The sequence below is a fragment of the Mixophyes fleayi genome, chromosome 7, assembly GCF_038048845.1.
Source record: "Mixophyes fleayi isolate aMixFle1 chromosome 7, aMixFle1.hap1, whole genome shotgun sequence".
NCBI classification, from domain to species: domain Eukaryota; kingdom Metazoa; phylum Chordata; class Amphibia; order Anura; family Limnodynastidae; genus Mixophyes; species Mixophyes fleayi.
The window spans coordinates 25210188-25229326 of NC_134408.1; the positions used below are offsets into that span (position 1 = coordinate 25210188).

At 36.8% G+C, this 19139-nt stretch overlaps 1 protein-coding gene across 1 annotated transcript; it reads right to left on the minus strand.

Annotated features, from left to right (window-relative positions):
• Window positions 1-2753: 2753 nt before the first annotated feature.
• LOC142097530 (deoxyribonuclease-1-like) lies at window positions 2754-19139 on the minus strand. Its single transcript, XM_075179436.1, has 9 exons — window positions 19031-19139; window positions 13168-13301; window positions 11350-11438; window positions 10297-10383; window positions 8161-8276; window positions 6720-6832; window positions 5799-5953; window positions 3594-3690; window positions 2754-3349 (listed from the first exon to the last, which is right to left on the minus strand). Exons 2-9 carry the CDS (start codon window positions 13297-13299, stop codon window positions 3296-3298), a joined length of 843 nt encoding a protein of 280 aa, XP_075035537.1. The 5' UTR covers window positions 13300-13301; window positions 19031-19139; the 3' UTR covers window positions 2754-3295.

Here is a 19139-nt window from a genome sequence, read left to right on the forward strand (position 1 = left end):
GCCTTCAAGTGTTATGTCAAAGTCCATAAGGTTCAACTGCACTTGTCAATCTGGTTTTAAATGGAATAAGTCTTGTTAACAAGGATTCTGGTTTATTGAAAAAAAAATCCAAGAGAAACCTGTTGGTTTGCTTCTGACTGACTAGTGAGTGTCGTATAGGCAAACGTTTTCTAGCATTAGTTTAGACCTTCATTACGTGGACTATTTTGGAACGCTTATGTTTTGTTTCCAATTGCATAGTTCTCCTAGTCAAATACAGTATTTCTGTTGACTTCTGTTTTTGTTTTCTTTCTAGAGGCTGCTTCAATGGGAAGCCCTCACACCACTTTTTTGCTTTTACATCAGTAATTTTTATTGAAAAGTTTAACATATGGGGTACAGAAAATAAAAGGGTTACACAGATAAGGGGCGGTGGGACACTAGGGAAACACCCTCACAGAGAAGGGTATGGGAGTTGCTCAAGGAAGATCTTAACATAGATGAGACAATAATTAGTATATGTGTAGAGAGCTGAAATGAGAAGGCATTGAAAATAGAGAAGCACTTTAATACACAATGTGGTAATGTAAGTCTGAAAAATAGTTAAAAAAGATCTTGGAATATGGGCCACTAGTTCTTGCGAGGAGACTCAGGGGGATGCTAAAAATACTTGAGGGAAGAGGTTTCTCTATTGGCTTCAACCCCCTTTGTGGTATACACATGCCATTTGTACCACTTCATGATAGGGGCTGAAGCAGAGGTAGAATAAGGCATGTCAATCGTCTCCATTTCGAAGCTGTGCTGAATTTTGGAGATAATTTTAGATAGAACAGGAGGGGCAGCAGTCATCTAGTTTTGGGCTGTCGCTGCTTTTGGCGCAATCAAAATATGTCCTAGCAGGTATCTGTCGTGTTTAGGGACAGAGGTGGGATACAGGTGAAGCAATGCCAAAGCCGGGTCCATATCCAGAGGTTCCCCCTCCCCCAAAACGATTGATATGACGTAAAATATCTCTCGCCAGAGTGGTTGAATCACTGGACATATCTGAAAGACAAAATATATTGGCCGATTGGGTGCATTGACGCCAGCAAGATTTTGTTTGTGAAGGCCAAATGCCATGGAGCCTAGCAGGAGTAAGATGGATCCTATTTTACTAGCTTAACATACATCTCTGAATGATTAACCAATTTTGACATACAGTGTGACGTAGTGTATATGGTTTCCCACTAACGAGGGGAAAGGGTGCGGTTGAGGTCCGATTCCCATCTTATTTGAGAAGGGCTTTTGGAGGGGGTGAGAAGGGATTGGAGATACTGATACAAGAAAGTGATACCCCCCTCTGTTAAAGCCTTTCAATAACCTGTCCAGGATTTGGGCCGGAGGAAGAGCTAGGGAGTGAGGAATCTTAGAAGCTGCCCCTATCCAGTGGCGTATTTGGACATACTTAAACATGTCTTTAGTGGGGATGCCGAAGCGCTCCTGAAGAAGGGCAAAAGGGAGCAACAGGTCCTTGCCATAGAGACCTTTAAAGGAGATCACACCCGTAGAGAGGTGAAGCTCAGGGATAAGTCTAGAAAGGGCCTGAAGGGAGATATTTTACGAATAGGGAGTGATAACTCTGTGTGATGGATCATTAGACTATCCCAATTCTGCAAAGCGTCCGAAAAGGAGAGGAGACGAAGAGAGGGGGGTGGGCAAGCGTTCTTTTAGGGATCCACAACAAGTCTTTCAAGGGGTAAGTTCAAGAGGAGCCCCGTTCTAAATCAACCCACGGTTTGGTGTTAGAAGGAAGGGCCCAATCTCGAAGATCTAAAAGTATGCAGGCCTCTCGATAACCGGTTAGTTTGGGGAGGTTAAGCCTTCCAGCTGTTTAGGATGAGTCCTACAGTGGTAGGCCAGGAGGGGACATTTTTGTTTACAGGCATAGGACATCATTCGTTTATAGAGAAGGTCCATGTATCGTTTGGGAACAATATAAGGCATAGTGTGAAAGAGGTACATTCATTTTGGCAGAAACATCATCTTAAAAGTTGCAATATGGCCCAGCCAGGAGAGCTCATAGTAGATCCAACTTGTGGTCAATGCTGTAAGGTGTAGAAGGGGTGGGGCAAAGTTGGTTTCAAATAGTCAGCGGTGTAGTGGGGGTAATTTGAATACCCAGGTAGGGTAAGGTTTTCTGGACCCACACAAAGGGAAACCTCTGCTGCTAAGATTTAAGGTGAGGGGGGGGAGGGAGCGCTGACAGTTTTTTCCAGTATAACTAAGTTTTGGGGTATAAAGAGGTAAATCTGCAGTACTTAAAGCAGATTTGTCCATTTCAATGTCTATAACCATGTTCAAGTTCCCCGAAATTAGCAGACGACCTATGTGAAGGAGATATCCTTGGTAACATATGTTCTGTAACAAATTGAGACATGGTTACGGGATATATATATATATATATATAATGACCACAGTAGTAAATGATTCATTCACAGTTCCAACAAAGATGAAGAAGCAGCCAGAGGGATCATGATAAATATCAAATCAATTGCACTCTCTAGTTCAGCAAAATGGCAACTCCTAAGTATTTGTCCAAAGCCAGTTAAATGAGTGATATGCCAAAAGAAATGATTTTGTGATTGTGACACATAGCTTACAGAATAAAAAACAGAAACTGCTTTCAATGTCCTTATTATATTTAATTGTAGACAGTTATTTTTTATGAAAACAAATCACAATAACTCTTCTCTAAAACTGATTAGTCATAAATCAAACACCAACATATAGTGAAATAATTTTATCATGTTTAATATTGTTAGCAAAATTACACATTTTTTAAACAACATATAAAATGGCATTTTTTTTTTACAATACTGTACAAGTTCCATAGACATTTAAAAGCTCTCAGTTCATTGTTTCACCTTAATAGATTGATTTGTACAATATCACTTAATACAATATAATACAGTTTCAGACGCAGGCTGACTTACAAGCTACAGTATTCGGTCACGAACCGATCTAGAGTGGCTGGTGAGAGCATTTCTCATTCATATTCTTACCCTTTAATTTTTCTTATATTATTCATTATAACAATTATGTCACATAATATAATGTGTGATGTATGTATTACATTATTTTCCACAGGGATATTATTATAGTTTATTGATACATAATGTTTTAAATCATCCATGTAATAATATTCCTGATTAAATGTCTATATGAATGAATAGTGGCACAGTAGAACATTCCTTAAATGTGTAGAGTCCTCGTGTTGATTGTACATAGTTGGTGTGCAAATGTTTCTTCTGTAGCTACACAGTGACAATGGCCTGGCTTAAACCATCATCATTTCGATCTCCACAGGGTAGTGGTCGCTCACAGCCAAAGCCTACAGATGAACAAACATATAAAATATAGTTAGAGGTCTGTCATTAAAACAATTGTGCTCAACAATGTTCCACTTTATAGCAAAGTGTATATGTGGTTTAAAAGGTTTTTAATGTATCCTCAAAAATGAGAAAGAAAGTGGGTAATTTCTGAAAAATCCACATTTTTAGAATAAATGCCCCATTTTTATTTCACCTTACTGAATGCTGTTGACTGGTTTGCAGTATTTTATCTCTATGACTTACCTGCTCTTGAGTTAGTTTGTACTTTTCATTAAAGTTAAATATCTTGGCTGAATCAGGCACTATGGCGTTATGAAGGTCTTCACCGCTGATAACAATTCTGCAGAAAAAAAAGAAGTTGGGTCTCTGAACTTTGTGTCATAAAATGGCAAGTTTGACACCATATTCTTTCTGTAATTGTCCACAGAAACCTTTCAATACTCTAAGCCTTTGAGCTACTATTGAATTGCGCTGCTCCTTCCATTATTTCATTCCTTATAAATGACTATTTGCTCATCTCCGTTCTCCTCCCCCTGACATTGCCTATGTTCTAGGCAGCCATGTCTTCACTTGCACAAGCATACAATCTGACTCCCACTTGCTCAGCACGCTCCTCTCCCAAAATACTCTGCACTGCAGTAAATGGTTATCTCAGTATATACAACTTATTTTAGCCCCACCTACTTCAATACTTACAGACTGTTACACATGGACATGCAATAGATGGTCAATGATATGGCCACAGGAGATTGAGGCAACTGGTCAGTGACATGGGCAAAAAAGGGTCCAGACTGGGGCAATTGTGATGAGAGACACAGTGGAACCAGATAGAGGCATATAGTGTTTTGTCACATTATGTACCTACTATTTTGAGGACTTGAGATCAGGAAGAACAGAACTATTCAGGATTTAATTAAAAGAGGGTTGAAAAATCCAGAGAAGAAGCGACTTATGCCAAAGTCTTAGAAAGGAAGATGCACCTTTGATAAGGAGGATAGTACAGATGTACATAATTGTTCAAGGACAATATCCTAGTGGTGAGGATTGAAAAATAAAACCAAAATGCTTGCTCCTTTGATTATATGAGGAAAAATTGAGAAGCAAAACATGATTTGCCAGATCCTTAAAAATATGCCTAGAATACGTTGTTTATTAGTCTCAGTGAATATTGGATTCAATTGTACCATTGATTATCAGTCTCCTACAAATGTTTTATTTAACCTTTTTGATAACTTCTAGTGTTTAAGCTGATATTTTTATTTCCTTTGCACCATTGTAAAACATGTGATTGATGTCATGATTATTGCATGTACAAAATGCTTCCAATAAAAATATTTTAATAACAAATAAAAAAATATCCCTAGAACAGTTAGAAGGTCATTAAACCAAGGCTCCAAAAGAACAATTAATCTCTTCCTTACCAGACCTCAAAAAGACTGTCAATCATATATTGTATACTTCAACACAAAAAGAAAGGATAGCAGCGAATGTACCGCATGTTGAGGGAGATTACCTTTCTGGATCAGAATTAAATGATCTACTACAAAATAAAGAAGATGAGAAAAAGGCATCTCCCATCAAGAAGAAGCAATTAAAAGTAAAAAAAAAAAGCAAATAAGCTTCAAGAAAAACAGGAATTTCAGAAGAAAAATCTAGCAGATGTCAGTTCCAAAAAAGGAAAAACAAAGGGTTCCCTTTTACTCCCAACAACACTGAGGCTGGACAAAGATCTAGTCAGTGATGATGCCAGAAGTCCCATGGGAGGGAGACTCTCAGTTTTTGTCAGACTGGGAGCAAATTTCCTCAAACAGGTGTGTTCTCTTTCCAAGAATCTCTGACACTCTACAAGGACTGTAATCTCTTTCATCATCATCACTTATTTATATAGCACCACCAGTTCCTCAGCGCTCTACAAAGAATATTTGTCACTCATATCAGTTCCTGCCCCAATGGAGCTTACAGTCTAAATTCCCTAAAAAAAGCATGGCAATGTAATACACCACAGTTCGTCAATTATTAAACAATGGTCTATGTTTTAATGGGTTAGGAACTCTTTAATGCAAAGTAAGATAGGATTATGCTTAACTTGTTGAATTAATTCAATTGTTGCTTTCAATAAATATGAATAAATGGCAAATACCTTAAATGCATAAACTTATTAAAGGAGCCTCCTTTGTAGGATGATTAAGCCTTAATTATTTAGGACTATGCACATTTCCAGTGTTATGGAAATACCGAGGTCAAACCAAGAAAATAGTTTGCTCAGGCATCTGCCAGATGTTGTATACGGTATACTGTATGCCCATGGTTACGTCTCATAATGTATGACGATGAATAGTATGAAAATGAGAAGAATGTTCCCCTTTAATTATCTGATGACCCCTTTAGAAGACCATTTATTACCGTGTGAACCTATTGACCATCCACTGTTGGCTTTCTGCCAGTTACCTGTCATAGGCACAGAATGTTTTTCCTACAGTTGTGTCAACGTCGTGGGGGATCAGCCAGGTGAAGTCTTCACTGGTGTATAGACGGATGCTGTCCCAGTCAGAGTCGGTCACGTAGCTGCAGCCAGCATTGAAATCTCCCAGGAAAATAATATTCTATGAAAAATAAACAATGAATGGAGCCTGGATTTATTATTATTATTATTATTATTATTATTAATAATAATATTTATTTATAGGGCGCCACAAGAGGTCCGGAGCACAGTACAGTGGGAAAACAACAAGACAGTACATGGTATAACAGTACAATACAGTAAACAAAAGGCACTACAACTCAACGCAGCTACTGGGGTGCAAGGGGTATATTCAGTACAGGCTGAAACCTGTGCCCATTAGCGTGGGCGCAACTTACAGGTTTAGAGCCACTGAAAGAGGTGCAAAGACAATAGAGGAGTGGAGTCAATGGGCAGAGAGCCCAAGCAGGAGGTGCACAGTGTAACTGGTGAGCAGAGGTTATAGGTAATGAGAACAGGAGGGAAGAGGGCCCTGCTCACTAGAGCTTACAATCTAAAGGGAAAGGGGCAGACAAGCAGGTGTTAAAATATATGTCCTGGGGCTCAATTTTGTGTCTAAAACATGCTCCATTCCTGCTATATTTACTGTACTTTAAAATTTAAATCTGGACCTGACTGTGGGACCACATGTTGTCCATACAGAGACTGTACTTTACCTGTTTGTTGGAGACTGTGTCTTGTAACTATTGTACAGCAGGATACATATATTGTATCAGTTATGAACATGCAACAGCTACATCAAAAGTCATGTAAAGCATCATCTCAGCCCTGAACTCCATGAAACGCGTGATGCCAGACAATATACTATAATGCACCACTCATCTACCCAAGCAGGTCACAGTACTTACATCAGTATGCCACTTCTTACATACATCTTCATAGACATCATACAATGCATCTATCTCCCGAACAGCATCTTTGGGTGCAGAATGTAACGGGACCAGAACAATGTTTTGAATAACTGGAACAAAAACATAGATATTATAATATAGAAACAAACTACTTTATATACTGCATACTTCTAGCATTTAATGTCAATAATGATTAAACACTAGCATTATTCCACAGGTCTACTGTACTACAGCGGACATACTGCACCTAACCTTGTCATCTCCACTGGCATATTCTGACTTATGTCACAAGAAAGGTAGATGATCTGCGCTTTCTAAATGTCAGTGTACTTTTGCTGCCACTCAGGGAAGGGAAAGAGGGGATAATAGTTCTCTAGATTATAGAAAGAAGATCAGGGTTCCCATGCTAAATACTGTGGAATTTATTCTGAACAATATACTGTTGTTTATGTTTGCCATGATGTATATATATTTATATTGTCAGATTATACTTTGCCTTTTGTAACTAATTCTATTAAACGTGTTGTACCGAATTTAATAAGAAACTTAATTTGTCATCTCTGCTATTTTTCTAAACTAGCGGAAAACTATCTTCATTAATTTACCAACACACAGAATCCGTTTTGTCAGCAGCCAATTAACCTACCTGTATGTTTTTGGACTTAATAACAATAACAATAAAGTTGATGTCTATGATCACAAAAACATCCCTACCTTGAGTTACAGCTACAGAAAAGTATTTTTTTTGTGAGAAAGAGCCATAAAATCAATAAAAAAACAAACTTAATCAAAAGTACAAATATCTTGTGGTTTCCTATCTGTGCTGTAAAGTATATGTATTTTGGCAAAGTTGTATATATGTTTTGCTTTAACAATTCCAAGCATTATAAGGAAATGTACCACATTAATACAAAGACCAAAAATAGATCAGATAATGGGATAGGCAACTGTGGTCTTGCTAGAATTTGGAAATACAAATCCATACTTCCAATATTCCTGGAAAACCACAGGTTAAAGTCTCAAGACTACATATCCTCCAGGCTGATAATACCGGAACCATTTATCTACCATTTAAGATCGCATTATGTGCTGAATAAAACAATGAAGTCACCTGAAAGGTAATAAAATCACTTGACCTCGGGCTAGATTTACTAAGCTGCGGGTTTGAAAAAGTGGGGATGTTGCCTATAGCAACCAATCAGATTCTAGCTTTCATTTACTTAGTACCTTCTACAAAATGATAGCTAGAATCTGATTGGTTGCTATAGGCAACATCCCCACTTTTTCAAACCCGCAGCTTAGTAAATCTAGCTTCTCATGTCTTATATTGTCACAGTTCTTCTTGATGACTTTTAGTTTAATTATAATTAACATATACAATTTACACTATTACATATATAATTGACACTTTTGTATTATAAAGGATTATACTTATGACCTGTGCCTGGAGCATTGAACATGACCACAAATGGTTCCCTGCTGAAGGTATCTTCTCCAGTGTACATGTTGTGATCGTGGTAATGATAGGACTCTTGCACACTCACCTTGTCATTCCTATAGGGTGTAAATAAACATGATGCATTAGGGTTCTTGAGCATATATCATTTTGACTCCAAAACTGTAATTTGCACTAGGCAATAATCCAACTTTACTGTTTTGTACAGGAGGGTTCCGGTTTATCCTGCAGCCAAAAATGGTCAAACTGGACCAGGTATTGTTGGGCAGATCGGGAATGTAGCTTTGCAGGTTGGGTAACAGTGTATGCGGATTGGGACATGTCCATGTGCTCTAAAGCTGTCTCTAAAATTCTAAAATTGCATTTACTAACACTACGGGCATTCACTAACACTAAGGGGTATATTTACTAAACTGCAGGTTTGAAAAAGTGGAGGTGTTGCCTATAGCAACCAATCAGATTCTAGCTTTTATTTTGTACAATGTACTAAATAAATGATAACGAGAATCTGATTGGTTGCTACAGGCAACATCTCCACTTTTTGAAACCCGCAGTTTAGTAAATATACCCCTAAGGGCCACTTAAGGATCCCAAAGAATACAGGCCCACAATACTTATCTTTTTGTGCAAGTGTGTCTAGTTGCCAAGTGTGTTTTAAGGTGCACATCTACTACCCAGTTTTTATAAAACACCCATGTATCAGCAACTGCATTTGCAGATACTTCAGAAAATGGGCAGTATGTCACTACAAGTATAGCTTACTCACTTCTGAAGCCCTGATAAACATAAATCATGTCTTGATGTGTAATTTAAAAATAAGTGTTCCCTCTCCCCCCCCCCCCTTTCATAACCTGGGCTGGTTACTGCTAATGCAGTTTATGGATGACATGGTTTGCTGGAACCAGTAGCGTCATATATAAAAAAAAGCTCTGAGCTCTGGTTCTTAGGTCACTTTAGGGGGAACAATATTATTATTATTTAATTATTCATTCTTTATACTGCAAAGAGATACAGCTGCTAATAGGCAAACTTGCAGATGTGTCCACCTCCGATATAGTCGCAATTATGTGAACCTAAGCATAGGGAGTTGTAAGATACAGCCACATTTGCATATGGACGTATGCATACGCATCATTGGTGGACATGCACGGTACAGAGATGCATATCTTACAGCAAAAAATGACTCTCAACCAACTCTACATGAGGCACAGTGTGTATTTAAATACAACATTTTAGTCTGTCACCTGTTTAAGTATGTTTCTGCCAATGCAACACACCTATGCATATAAACATCAATTATCCCTGTGATACTCTATCCATGAGTCACGTGTGATCCATTAGGCAACGTACACCCACGTGAACATGTTATTACACTGAGTCCTTCCTGATATTGCAAATAATCTGGGAATTATACCATGTTCAATACCGATACCTTTTGTGTCATCTTTCGGTCATGTTCTGGGTGCCCGCTCAAAACATTGTGCACCTTGACTATATTTAGAGCCCATAACAATAATAGCTACAATTGATCAAATCATATAATTAAAGTGATACATTCAGAAAGAATTCAGAAAGAATACTTCCAAATTAGTACAGTTCTCAAACAATCAAAGGTTTACTGCTATAGAATCTATGTGTATTTACGGAACAATTTTGCAACTTCAGTTTATACATATTTTTAAGCATGGCTGAGATTCTCTGTTGGAGAGTACAATGCTTAATTAGGGACTTTCAGGGTAATTTTGATAGGATTATTTGGAATCTATTGTTATTAACTTTTCAGTTGCTTCTAGTGACTAAGTAAGCATAGATTTAAATTGTTTCTTAACCTGTAAACTGGAAATTTCAGCCAACATGTAGCAATACAGTTTGAAAAGATAGAAGTCCGGGCTCCCGATCCCTTACCTCCTCTTTACAACAATAAAAGACTACTGTTCTGGTTTACTCTCTCTGTAAAGAGTTAACCCTAACCCTTAATGAGTTAAAAAAAAAAAAAATCCAAACCAAATTAACATCTCAGTTGCACAAATGTCTTTTATATGTGTTAAAAAGACTTTACATATACTATATTCTATATGATACAGATGTCCAAACTTGTTCTCCACAGAGAAATCTCACCTGTAAACAAACACGTAACGCTCTTTGTAAGTGTCTCTTCCTAAAGTATCGCTGGACTCGTAGGAATATACGGGTTTTGGAAATTTTCTGTGGATCAATAAAAAGTCAGCAACACACAATAGTACACAACACTGAACATAATAATAACATGACCGAAAAAAACAATGCAATGGCATACCTGTAGTATCAAATTAACAGTTCAATGTACTAAAGTAGAGTTTCCAGACTCATGCCCCAGTCCCTCACTAAAAGTCCAGTTTTTAAGAATATCCATATCTATTGTTTATTATATCGCACCAACATATGACACAGTGGAATGTGTAATCAGCCCCGTTAGAGCTTACAATCTAAATTCTTTACCAGACAAGCACACACACAAATACACACACACACACACACATACACACATACATGCAGGCGCACAGTATGGTCCAATTTTTCAGCAGTTAATCTATCATCGTGTTTTTGAATTACAATACTTGTGAGGCTTGGGAAAGACCGAATAGATAAATCTGCTTTTATCTACATTATATTGTTGCTGTTGTCCGAGGCCAAATCTACCATGTATCTGGTGTTTCATAGAGCGAATAGATCTATCTGTATGTAGGCTGCTTTACATACAGTGTATGACTGGATGGAATCAGATGACGTATGGGGGTATATCTACTAAACTGCTGAATTGAAAAGTGGAGATATTGCCTATAGCAACCAATCAGATTCTAGTTGTCATTTTGTAGAATGTACTAAATAAATGACAGCTAGAATCTGATTGGTTGCTATTGGCAACATCTCCACTTTTTCAAAAACGCAGTTTAGTAAATATACCCCATGGAGTTACTATATATTTTATATAGTTCCCTATTAAATGGATAAGATGGCAACCCAATTTCCATCCTAGATAATTACATTTTTTGTCTCTTCCTAAACACTGCATGTGGCATCATTAATACAGATCTTTCAGGATTGAGGTAACTTGGTATCAGCTTCAACTATAACGTTTTGTGCTTCAAAGAAATGACTAAGAACAGTAAAAGATAAAAAGTAAATTCTGACCTGTTCAGTTCCTCCATCATTAATTCAACTGCACTGAGATCCGTATCCCTGACTTCCTGAATCAGAACTATATCATAACGACACAATATCTGCAAGGATGGGCAAAAATTACAGGAAGGCAACAAGAGCAACACAAACATATTAGAACTTTACAAATCTACAAACATCAAACAAACAAGCTGGATATAGAGGGCCTGAGTCATTAAGGAATGAAAATACTGATATGAGTAATGTTCAAGCCAACAATGTCCAATTCATCTTTGAGTGCAAATGCTCCTTATTACAGCCTAAGATTTCAAAGGCGGCAGAGGAAGGGGACTGGGTGTGTGCACGTAGTCAATGTACTGTAAGCTCAAGCGCACGCAGCAGCATCTGATTCAAGTTTTGGGCATCTCTAAGGTACGTGATTTTCGGTCGTATCGATTGCACCAGCTACACTGGTGTAAGTGCCAATTACTAGTGATGACGGCTGTGTATGAATGCTAGAACATGTGTTTGCAATCGAGCAACTGTAAAAAAGTATTTTATGTTCAGTAGACTTTCAAAACACCCTAATAAATGTATTTTATGGGAACAAAAACTAAAAAAATAAACATTTTGTTTTAATTTTTAATGTTTTGTCATTAATGACTATTATTAACAGATGACATTATTTGAACATTTGTTGCTTCTGTTTTCTGTATGTTCTTTTGTGACTTTATGTTCCACATATGTATTAGAAGTATCACAAAGTTTATTATCTGAAAGAGTAGAGCAGACGTACACCCAGTACTCATCAACAGATGTATCTTCAGATACACTCCTTGTTGAATCCGGATGTGTGTATGCCCGACACATGTGCGTTTTTTTTAAAATGCACAATACGTTCATTTTGCGTTCCTTGATGAATCAGGCCCGCAAACTTAATTTCACATAGAGAGGCACTTGAGAGCAGAACCGTCCCACATCAGGAGGAGCCTCCCATTACTATAATGTGCTACTGGGAGACCCTGCCGCTTCCACTATCAAACTCACAGTCTGTGGCGTCTTGCTTAACTCCATCCCCCTCCTTACGTCATGATACTGCTCATGTCACATGCGGACCTGTCCTTAATAACACAATCACACAAGTGCACAGATCATTGCCTCCCACAAGATCAGTACAATGCAGTAAAATTATCTGTGCTGCTGTGAGTATTCTCATAATCTGATTAGCAACAGATTATGCTATATCGATCAATATCATACTGGCAGGATATGACCACGATAAGGGAGGATGTTTTAATCATATCTATTTGTTATTTTACCGAATGTCAGTGAATATATTCATGGCAGTAATCCATCAATCTTATCAATCACTGTTATCTTTCCACCCCACCTAACATCCAAATTGCCTCAACACATCCCTATTGACCAAGCAGTATTCCTATCCATTTCCCACTTTCATTAAATATTATTAATGGTTTATGTTTTCAGACAACATTATAATAGCATGAGACATACACAGTACTATTAGTGTTTAAGCAGATGCTAACCAGCAACAAATGGGAAAATCACATTCACTTGATTTAGTGAAATAAATGTAATGATAAATACATATGACACAGAGGTGAGCTGTACTTTGGCTTTGCACAAGCTCATGGGAGCAGCGATTAATGAAGGGGAATGAACCATCTCAGACCGACAGTGACCATTGTCCTCCATAAATAACCGCATTGTTTATTAGACTGTGTTTATGAGTTTACTTTATTATATCTACTATGGAATAACATTGAATCACTTGCGATCACATACAATGTACTCTACTTGAAAGAGCAAGTGGCATAAATGACTCTTTACCTTTAATATGATTGTAGATACATCAGGTTTTGTCATCTTAGAGTCTCCAAAGGCCTGAATGTTAAATGCTCCAATCTTTAAAGCTGAGACGCTGCACAGGGTCAGGGTGAGTGCAATCACAACACGAATCATCTCTGTGATGAGACCAAACCACACATTACACACAGAACATCCTCTTACATCTCTGTTTGCTGGGACAATATATATATATATATATATATATATATATATATATATATATATATATATATATATATATTTCTCCGTTTGTCTTCTTGCATGATATGTCAAAGCATTTATATCATGCACTGATGCTTCTATCAGGATGCTGGAGATTTAGCAAGCAATTTTATATTTTTTTTTTTAAGGCTCAATTTATTAGTATTTTTTAGAACCTACTAATGATGCCCCAAACCCTTTATTGTGATCCTGAATCATGTTACAAAATATTGGCTAAATCCTGATTCCAATCTTATCCAAAATTTTCATGAAACTGATTTTCTTTTAAACTTGGAATGGTAACTCTGTCCTACACACTAAAATTACAGGAATTCAGGGCAGGATTGACACAAGTCAAGCTGCAAATCACCTTGAGTGTGCACTAGTGTGTCTGGATGTTCTACCCAACGCATTTCACTCCGCTCTACAGAGACTCTTCCACAAACTAGAAGTACGTCTGGATGAGAGGTGGAAAAATCTTTAGAGGCGCACTGTGTATAAGTGTAAACCTCACTTTAGAATTCAGCCAACCACCTCTTTAGTATCATGCCTTTGTTTCAAATAAACTCAAAAACAATGTTCTCCTAAAATAATGTTTGGTATAGCCTAACTTATCACCTCTGCCTATGCAAACTGCCTCTCGTCTACAAATGTGGCCCTCTTGCTCCGTAATCCTATCCGCCCAGGCAGTAATCTAGGGGTGCAGCCCTCTATTCCCTAAAACCCAACCTGCTATCCACCTTACAGAGAACTTTCTAAAGTTGTGTCATTTATGTTAAAAAGCAAAATAAGTGTCAATGATCTGCACAAGTCATCTCCACATCGGGTAGACTTACATCAAGTTCATTGTTCTCATTCACTCAGTTAACTGTTCTTTGCTGATGAAAGTAAATACGCTTTTCCTGTGCTCATTGCAGGAAAACCACCATCCCTCACCCTAATCTGGCACTAGACACAATTCTACTGTGCCTGACACTGAATATTAATGCTAAATTCAATGAAGAATTGGCCAAACCATAAGGTTTCATTTGAGCCTGTATCTTGCTAAAAATCTCAGATTACAAGTGTCCCCAGCCAAGGGCTGCCTGGCAGAATTTAGCCCAAGACTCAGTTGATCAGCCTATTAGAAACATTTTAAAGGAAAATAAGTGCAGGTAGACTGGCCTGGGGTGCCGATGCCCCATTGCCCCCCCAGCGCAGCCAGCCCCTGTCCCTAGCCAATAGGCAAAATCCTCTCTACCATTGTGTTTTGTCAGAAACCTGAAATTGCGTTCACATCATCTGTGTCTCCCACTAACTGACATTACATGAAACATTTTGTGTTTCATAATAAAATGGGTTATGCAATAAAAAAGGCTAAACACAAGTTTGTAGGCACCATACGTCATCACAGATTTTCCTAACTACAGCAGATATTAACAATACTTAAATTATTTTAAAAAATATATTGAAAACTATTATTGAAGTTAACTAGAACAATAATTTGTCTAATTAATGAAACTTCAATCATCATTTACTTTAAATTTCTTAAGATCTTTTGCTAGCAATTGTCCTTGTGAACACTGATTTCTGTGTTGAAGGATAGATTTACAGTCACATGTAGAACATGGAATATTGGTTTTACTAATTAACATAACTGACTCAGTACATATTTGCATAGTAATTTAGTAATTACAACACTCTGAAACTATACCCACATAACTTTGAAGTTGCACAACTGAATGGATACGTTGCCAAGACATTGTTTGGGTTAAGTAACTCACGCTGAATTTCGATAATGCAAAGCTCACATTAATAGTACATTAATTTTACGGCCACGTTCTGTGTTATTATGGTTCACATGCTATGAACCATTGTTAACTGACAGCTTCTGCATCCTACTGATGCATTTGGAAGATTTTTAGCAAAATAAATTTTTGACCAAATTAAAATCTAGCTTTCAGGGACTCCAAGATTTTAAATACTATTATTTGCATATTATCCAGGATTATTTCATAACCTAATTTTTTATTAGCTTGAAAACTAGAGATGGAGGTGCACTAGTGATATAAAGACTATAAATACTGGAAGAGGGGGTGTGTTAGTGATACAAAGACTAGGAAAATTAGAAGAGAGAGTGTGCACACTGGTTAGCATTGCTGCCTTGCAGATGTACCAGTGTTATAAAGAGTGGGAGTACTAGAAGAGAAGTACCAGTGATATAAAATGGCAAATTCTAGAAGTATACCAGTGATATAAAGAGAGGTAGTATTAGAAGAGAAGGAGTACCAGTAATATAAAGAGAAGTGGTACTAGAAGAGATGGAGTATCAGTGATATAAAGTATGGTGGTATTAGAAGAGAAGGAGTACCAGTGATATAAAGTATGGTAGTATTAGAAGAGAAGGAGTACCAGTGATATAAAGTATAGTAGTATTAGAAGAGAACTAGTACCAGTACTATAAAGTATAGTAGTATTAGAAGAGAAGGAGTACCAGTGATATAAAGTATGGTGGTATTAGAATAGAAGGAATACCAGTGATATAAAGTATGGTAGTATTAGAAGAGAAGGAGTACCAGTGATATAAAGTATGGTAGTATTAGAAGAGAAGGAGTACCAGTGATATAAAGTATGGTAGTATTAGAAGAGAAGGAGTACCAGTGATATAAAGTATGGTAGTATTAGAAGAGAAGGAGTACCAGTAATATAAAGTATAGTAGTATTAGAAGAGAAGGAGTACCAGTGATATAAAGTATGGTGGTATTAGAAGAGAAGCAGTACCAGTGATATAAAGTATGGTAGTATTAGAAGAGAAGGAGTACCAGTGATAGAAAGTATGGTAGTATTAGAAGAGAAGGAGTACCAGTGATATAAAGTATGGTAGTATTAGAAGAGAAGGAGTACCAGTGATATAAAGTATGGTAGTATTAGAAGAGAAGGAGTACCAGTGATATAAAGTATAGTAGTATTAGAATAGAAGGAGTACCAGTAATATAAAGTATAGTAGTATTAGAAGAGAAGGAGTACCAGTGATATAAAGTATGGTGGTATTAGAAGAGAAGGAGTACCAGTGATATAAAGTATGGTGGTATTAGAAGAGAAGGAGTACCCAGTGATATAAAGTATAGTAGTATTAGAAGAGAAGGAGTACCAGTGATATAAAGTATGGTAGTATTAGAAGAGAAGGAGTACCAGTGATATAAAGTATAGTAGTATTAGAATAGAAGGAGTACCAGTAATATAAAGTATAGTAGTATTAGAAGAGAAGGAGTACCAGTGATATAAAGTATGGTGGTATTAGAAGAGAACTAGTACCAGTAATATAAAGTATAGTAGTATTAGAAGAGAAGGAGTACCAGTAATATAAAGTATGGTAGTATTAGAAGAGAAGGAGTACCAGTGATATAAAGTATGGTAGTATTAGAAGAGAAGGAGTACCAGTGATATAAAGTATGGTGGTATTAGAAGAGAAGGAGTACAAGTGATATAAAGTATGGTGGTATTAGAAGAGAAGGAGTACCAGTGATATAAACTATGGTGGTATTAGAAGAGAAGGAGTACCAGTGATATAAAGTATAGTAGTATTAGAAGAGAAGGAGTACCAGTGATATAAAGTATGGTAGTATTAGAAGAGAAGGAGTACCAGTGATATAAAGTATGGTAGTATTAGAAGAGAAGGAGTACCAGTGATATAAAGTATGGTAGTATTAGAAGAGAAGGAGTACCAGTGATATAAAGTATGGTGGTATTAGAAGAGAAGGAGTACCCAGTGATATAAAGTATAGTAGTATTAGAAGAGAAGGAGTACCAGTGATATAAAGTATGGTAGTATTAGAAGAGAAGGAGTACCAGTGATATAAAGTATAGTAGTATTAGAAGAGAAGGAGTACCAGTGATATAAAGTATGGTAGTATTAGAAGAGAAGGAGTACCAGTGATATAAAGTATGGTAGTATTAGAAGAGAAGGAGTACCAGTAATATAAAGTATAGTAGTATTAGAAGAGAAGGAGTACCAGTGATATAAAGTATGGTGGTATTAGAAGAGAACTAGTACCAGTAATATAAAGTATAGTAGTATTAGAAGAGAAGGAGTACCAGTGATAGAAAGTATGGTAGTATTAGAAGAGGAGTACCAGTAATATAAAGTATAGTAGTATTAGAAGAGAAGGAGTACCAGTGATATAAAGTATGGTAGTATTAGAAGAGAAGGAGTACCAGTGATATAAAGTATGGTAGTATTAGAAAAGAAGGAGTACCAGTGATATAAAGTATGGTAGTATTAGAAGAGAAGGAGTACCAGCGATATAAAGTATGGTAGTATTAGAAGAGAAGGAGTACCAGTGATATAAAGTATGATGGTATTAGAAGAGAAGGAGTACCAGTGATATATAAAGTATGGTGGTACTAGAAGAGAAGGAGTACCAGTGATATAAAGTATAGTGGTATTAGAAGAGGAGTACCAGTGATATAAAGTATGGTGGTATTAGAAGAGAATGAGTACCAGTGATATAAAGTATAGTAGTATTAGAAGAGAAGGAGTACCAGTGATATAAAGTATAGTAGTATTAGAAGAGAAGGAGTACCAGTGATATAAAGTATAGTAGTATTAGAAGAGAAGGAGTACCAGTAATATAAAGTATAGTAGTATTAGAAGAGAAGGAGTACCAGTGATATAAAGTATGGTAGTATTAGAAGAGAAGGAGTACCAGTGATATAAAGTATGGTAGTATTAGAAGAGAACTAGTACCAGTGATATAAAGTATGGTGGTATTAGAAGAGAAGGAGTACCAGTGATATAAAGTATGGTGGTATTAGAAGAGAAGGAGTACCAGTGATATAAAGTATGGTGGTATTAGAATAGAAGGAATACCAGTGATATAAAGTATAGTAGTATTAGAAGAGAAGGAGTAACAGTGATATAAAGTATGGTAGTATTAGAAGAGAAGGAGTATCAGTGATATAAAGTATGGTGGTATTAGAAGAGAAGGAGTACCAGTGATATAAAGTATGGTGGTATTAGAAGAGAAGGAGTACCAGTGATATAAAGTATGGTGGTATTAGAAGAGAAGGAGTACCAGTGATATAAAGTATAGTAGTATTAGAAGAGAAGGAGTACCAGTGATATAAAGTATGGTGGTATTAGAAGAGAACTAGTACCAGTAATATAAAGTATAGTAGTATTAGAAGAGAAGGAGTACAAGTGATATAAAGTATGGTGGTATTAGAAGAAAACTAGTACCAGTAATATAAAGTATAGTAGTATTAGAAGAGAAGGAGTACCAGTGATATAAAGTATGGTGGTATTAGAAGAGAAGGAGTACCAGTGATATAAAGTATGGTGGTATTAGAAGAGAACTAGTACCAGTAATATAAAGTATAGTAGTATTAGAAGAGAAGGAGTACCAGTGATATAAAGTATGGTGGTATTAGAATAGAAGGAGTAACAGTGATATAAAGTATAGTGGTATTACTAATGAGGGAGACAGAAGCAATAACACACTGAAATAAATAACAATGAAGAGCTGCCTTCTGGCTAGCTTGATCCTCACGTATATTTATAAATTATAGGAAAAGTTATTATAGGTGTTATACGTTAAACTAGTTGTAAAACTATGAGAAATCTGAAGCATCACATAGACACAGAATAACAATATCTGATACTCACTGGATGGTGACAGGTGAGCCTGGTAGCTGAAATGTGTCTGCGGGTGTCAGTCTGACTCTCCCTGATGGTTACAGGTTCTTTAAGTGATTAATTGGAGTCCTTTGACAGC

Coding starts and splice junctions, on each gene's coding strand:
- LOC142097530 (XM_075179436.1), bottom strand. CDS start 13,299: ATGATTCGTGTTGTGATTGCACTCACCCTGACCCTGTGCAGCGTCTCA. Junction 10,384..11,349: donor ATGATGGAGGAACTGAACAG/GTCAGAATTTAC, acceptor ATTGATCCACAG/AAAATTTCCAAAACCCGTAT. Junction 3,350..3,593: donor ACAAACTAACTCAAGAGCAG/GTAAGTCATAGA, acceptor GTTCATCTGTAG/GCTTTGGCTGTGAGCGACCA.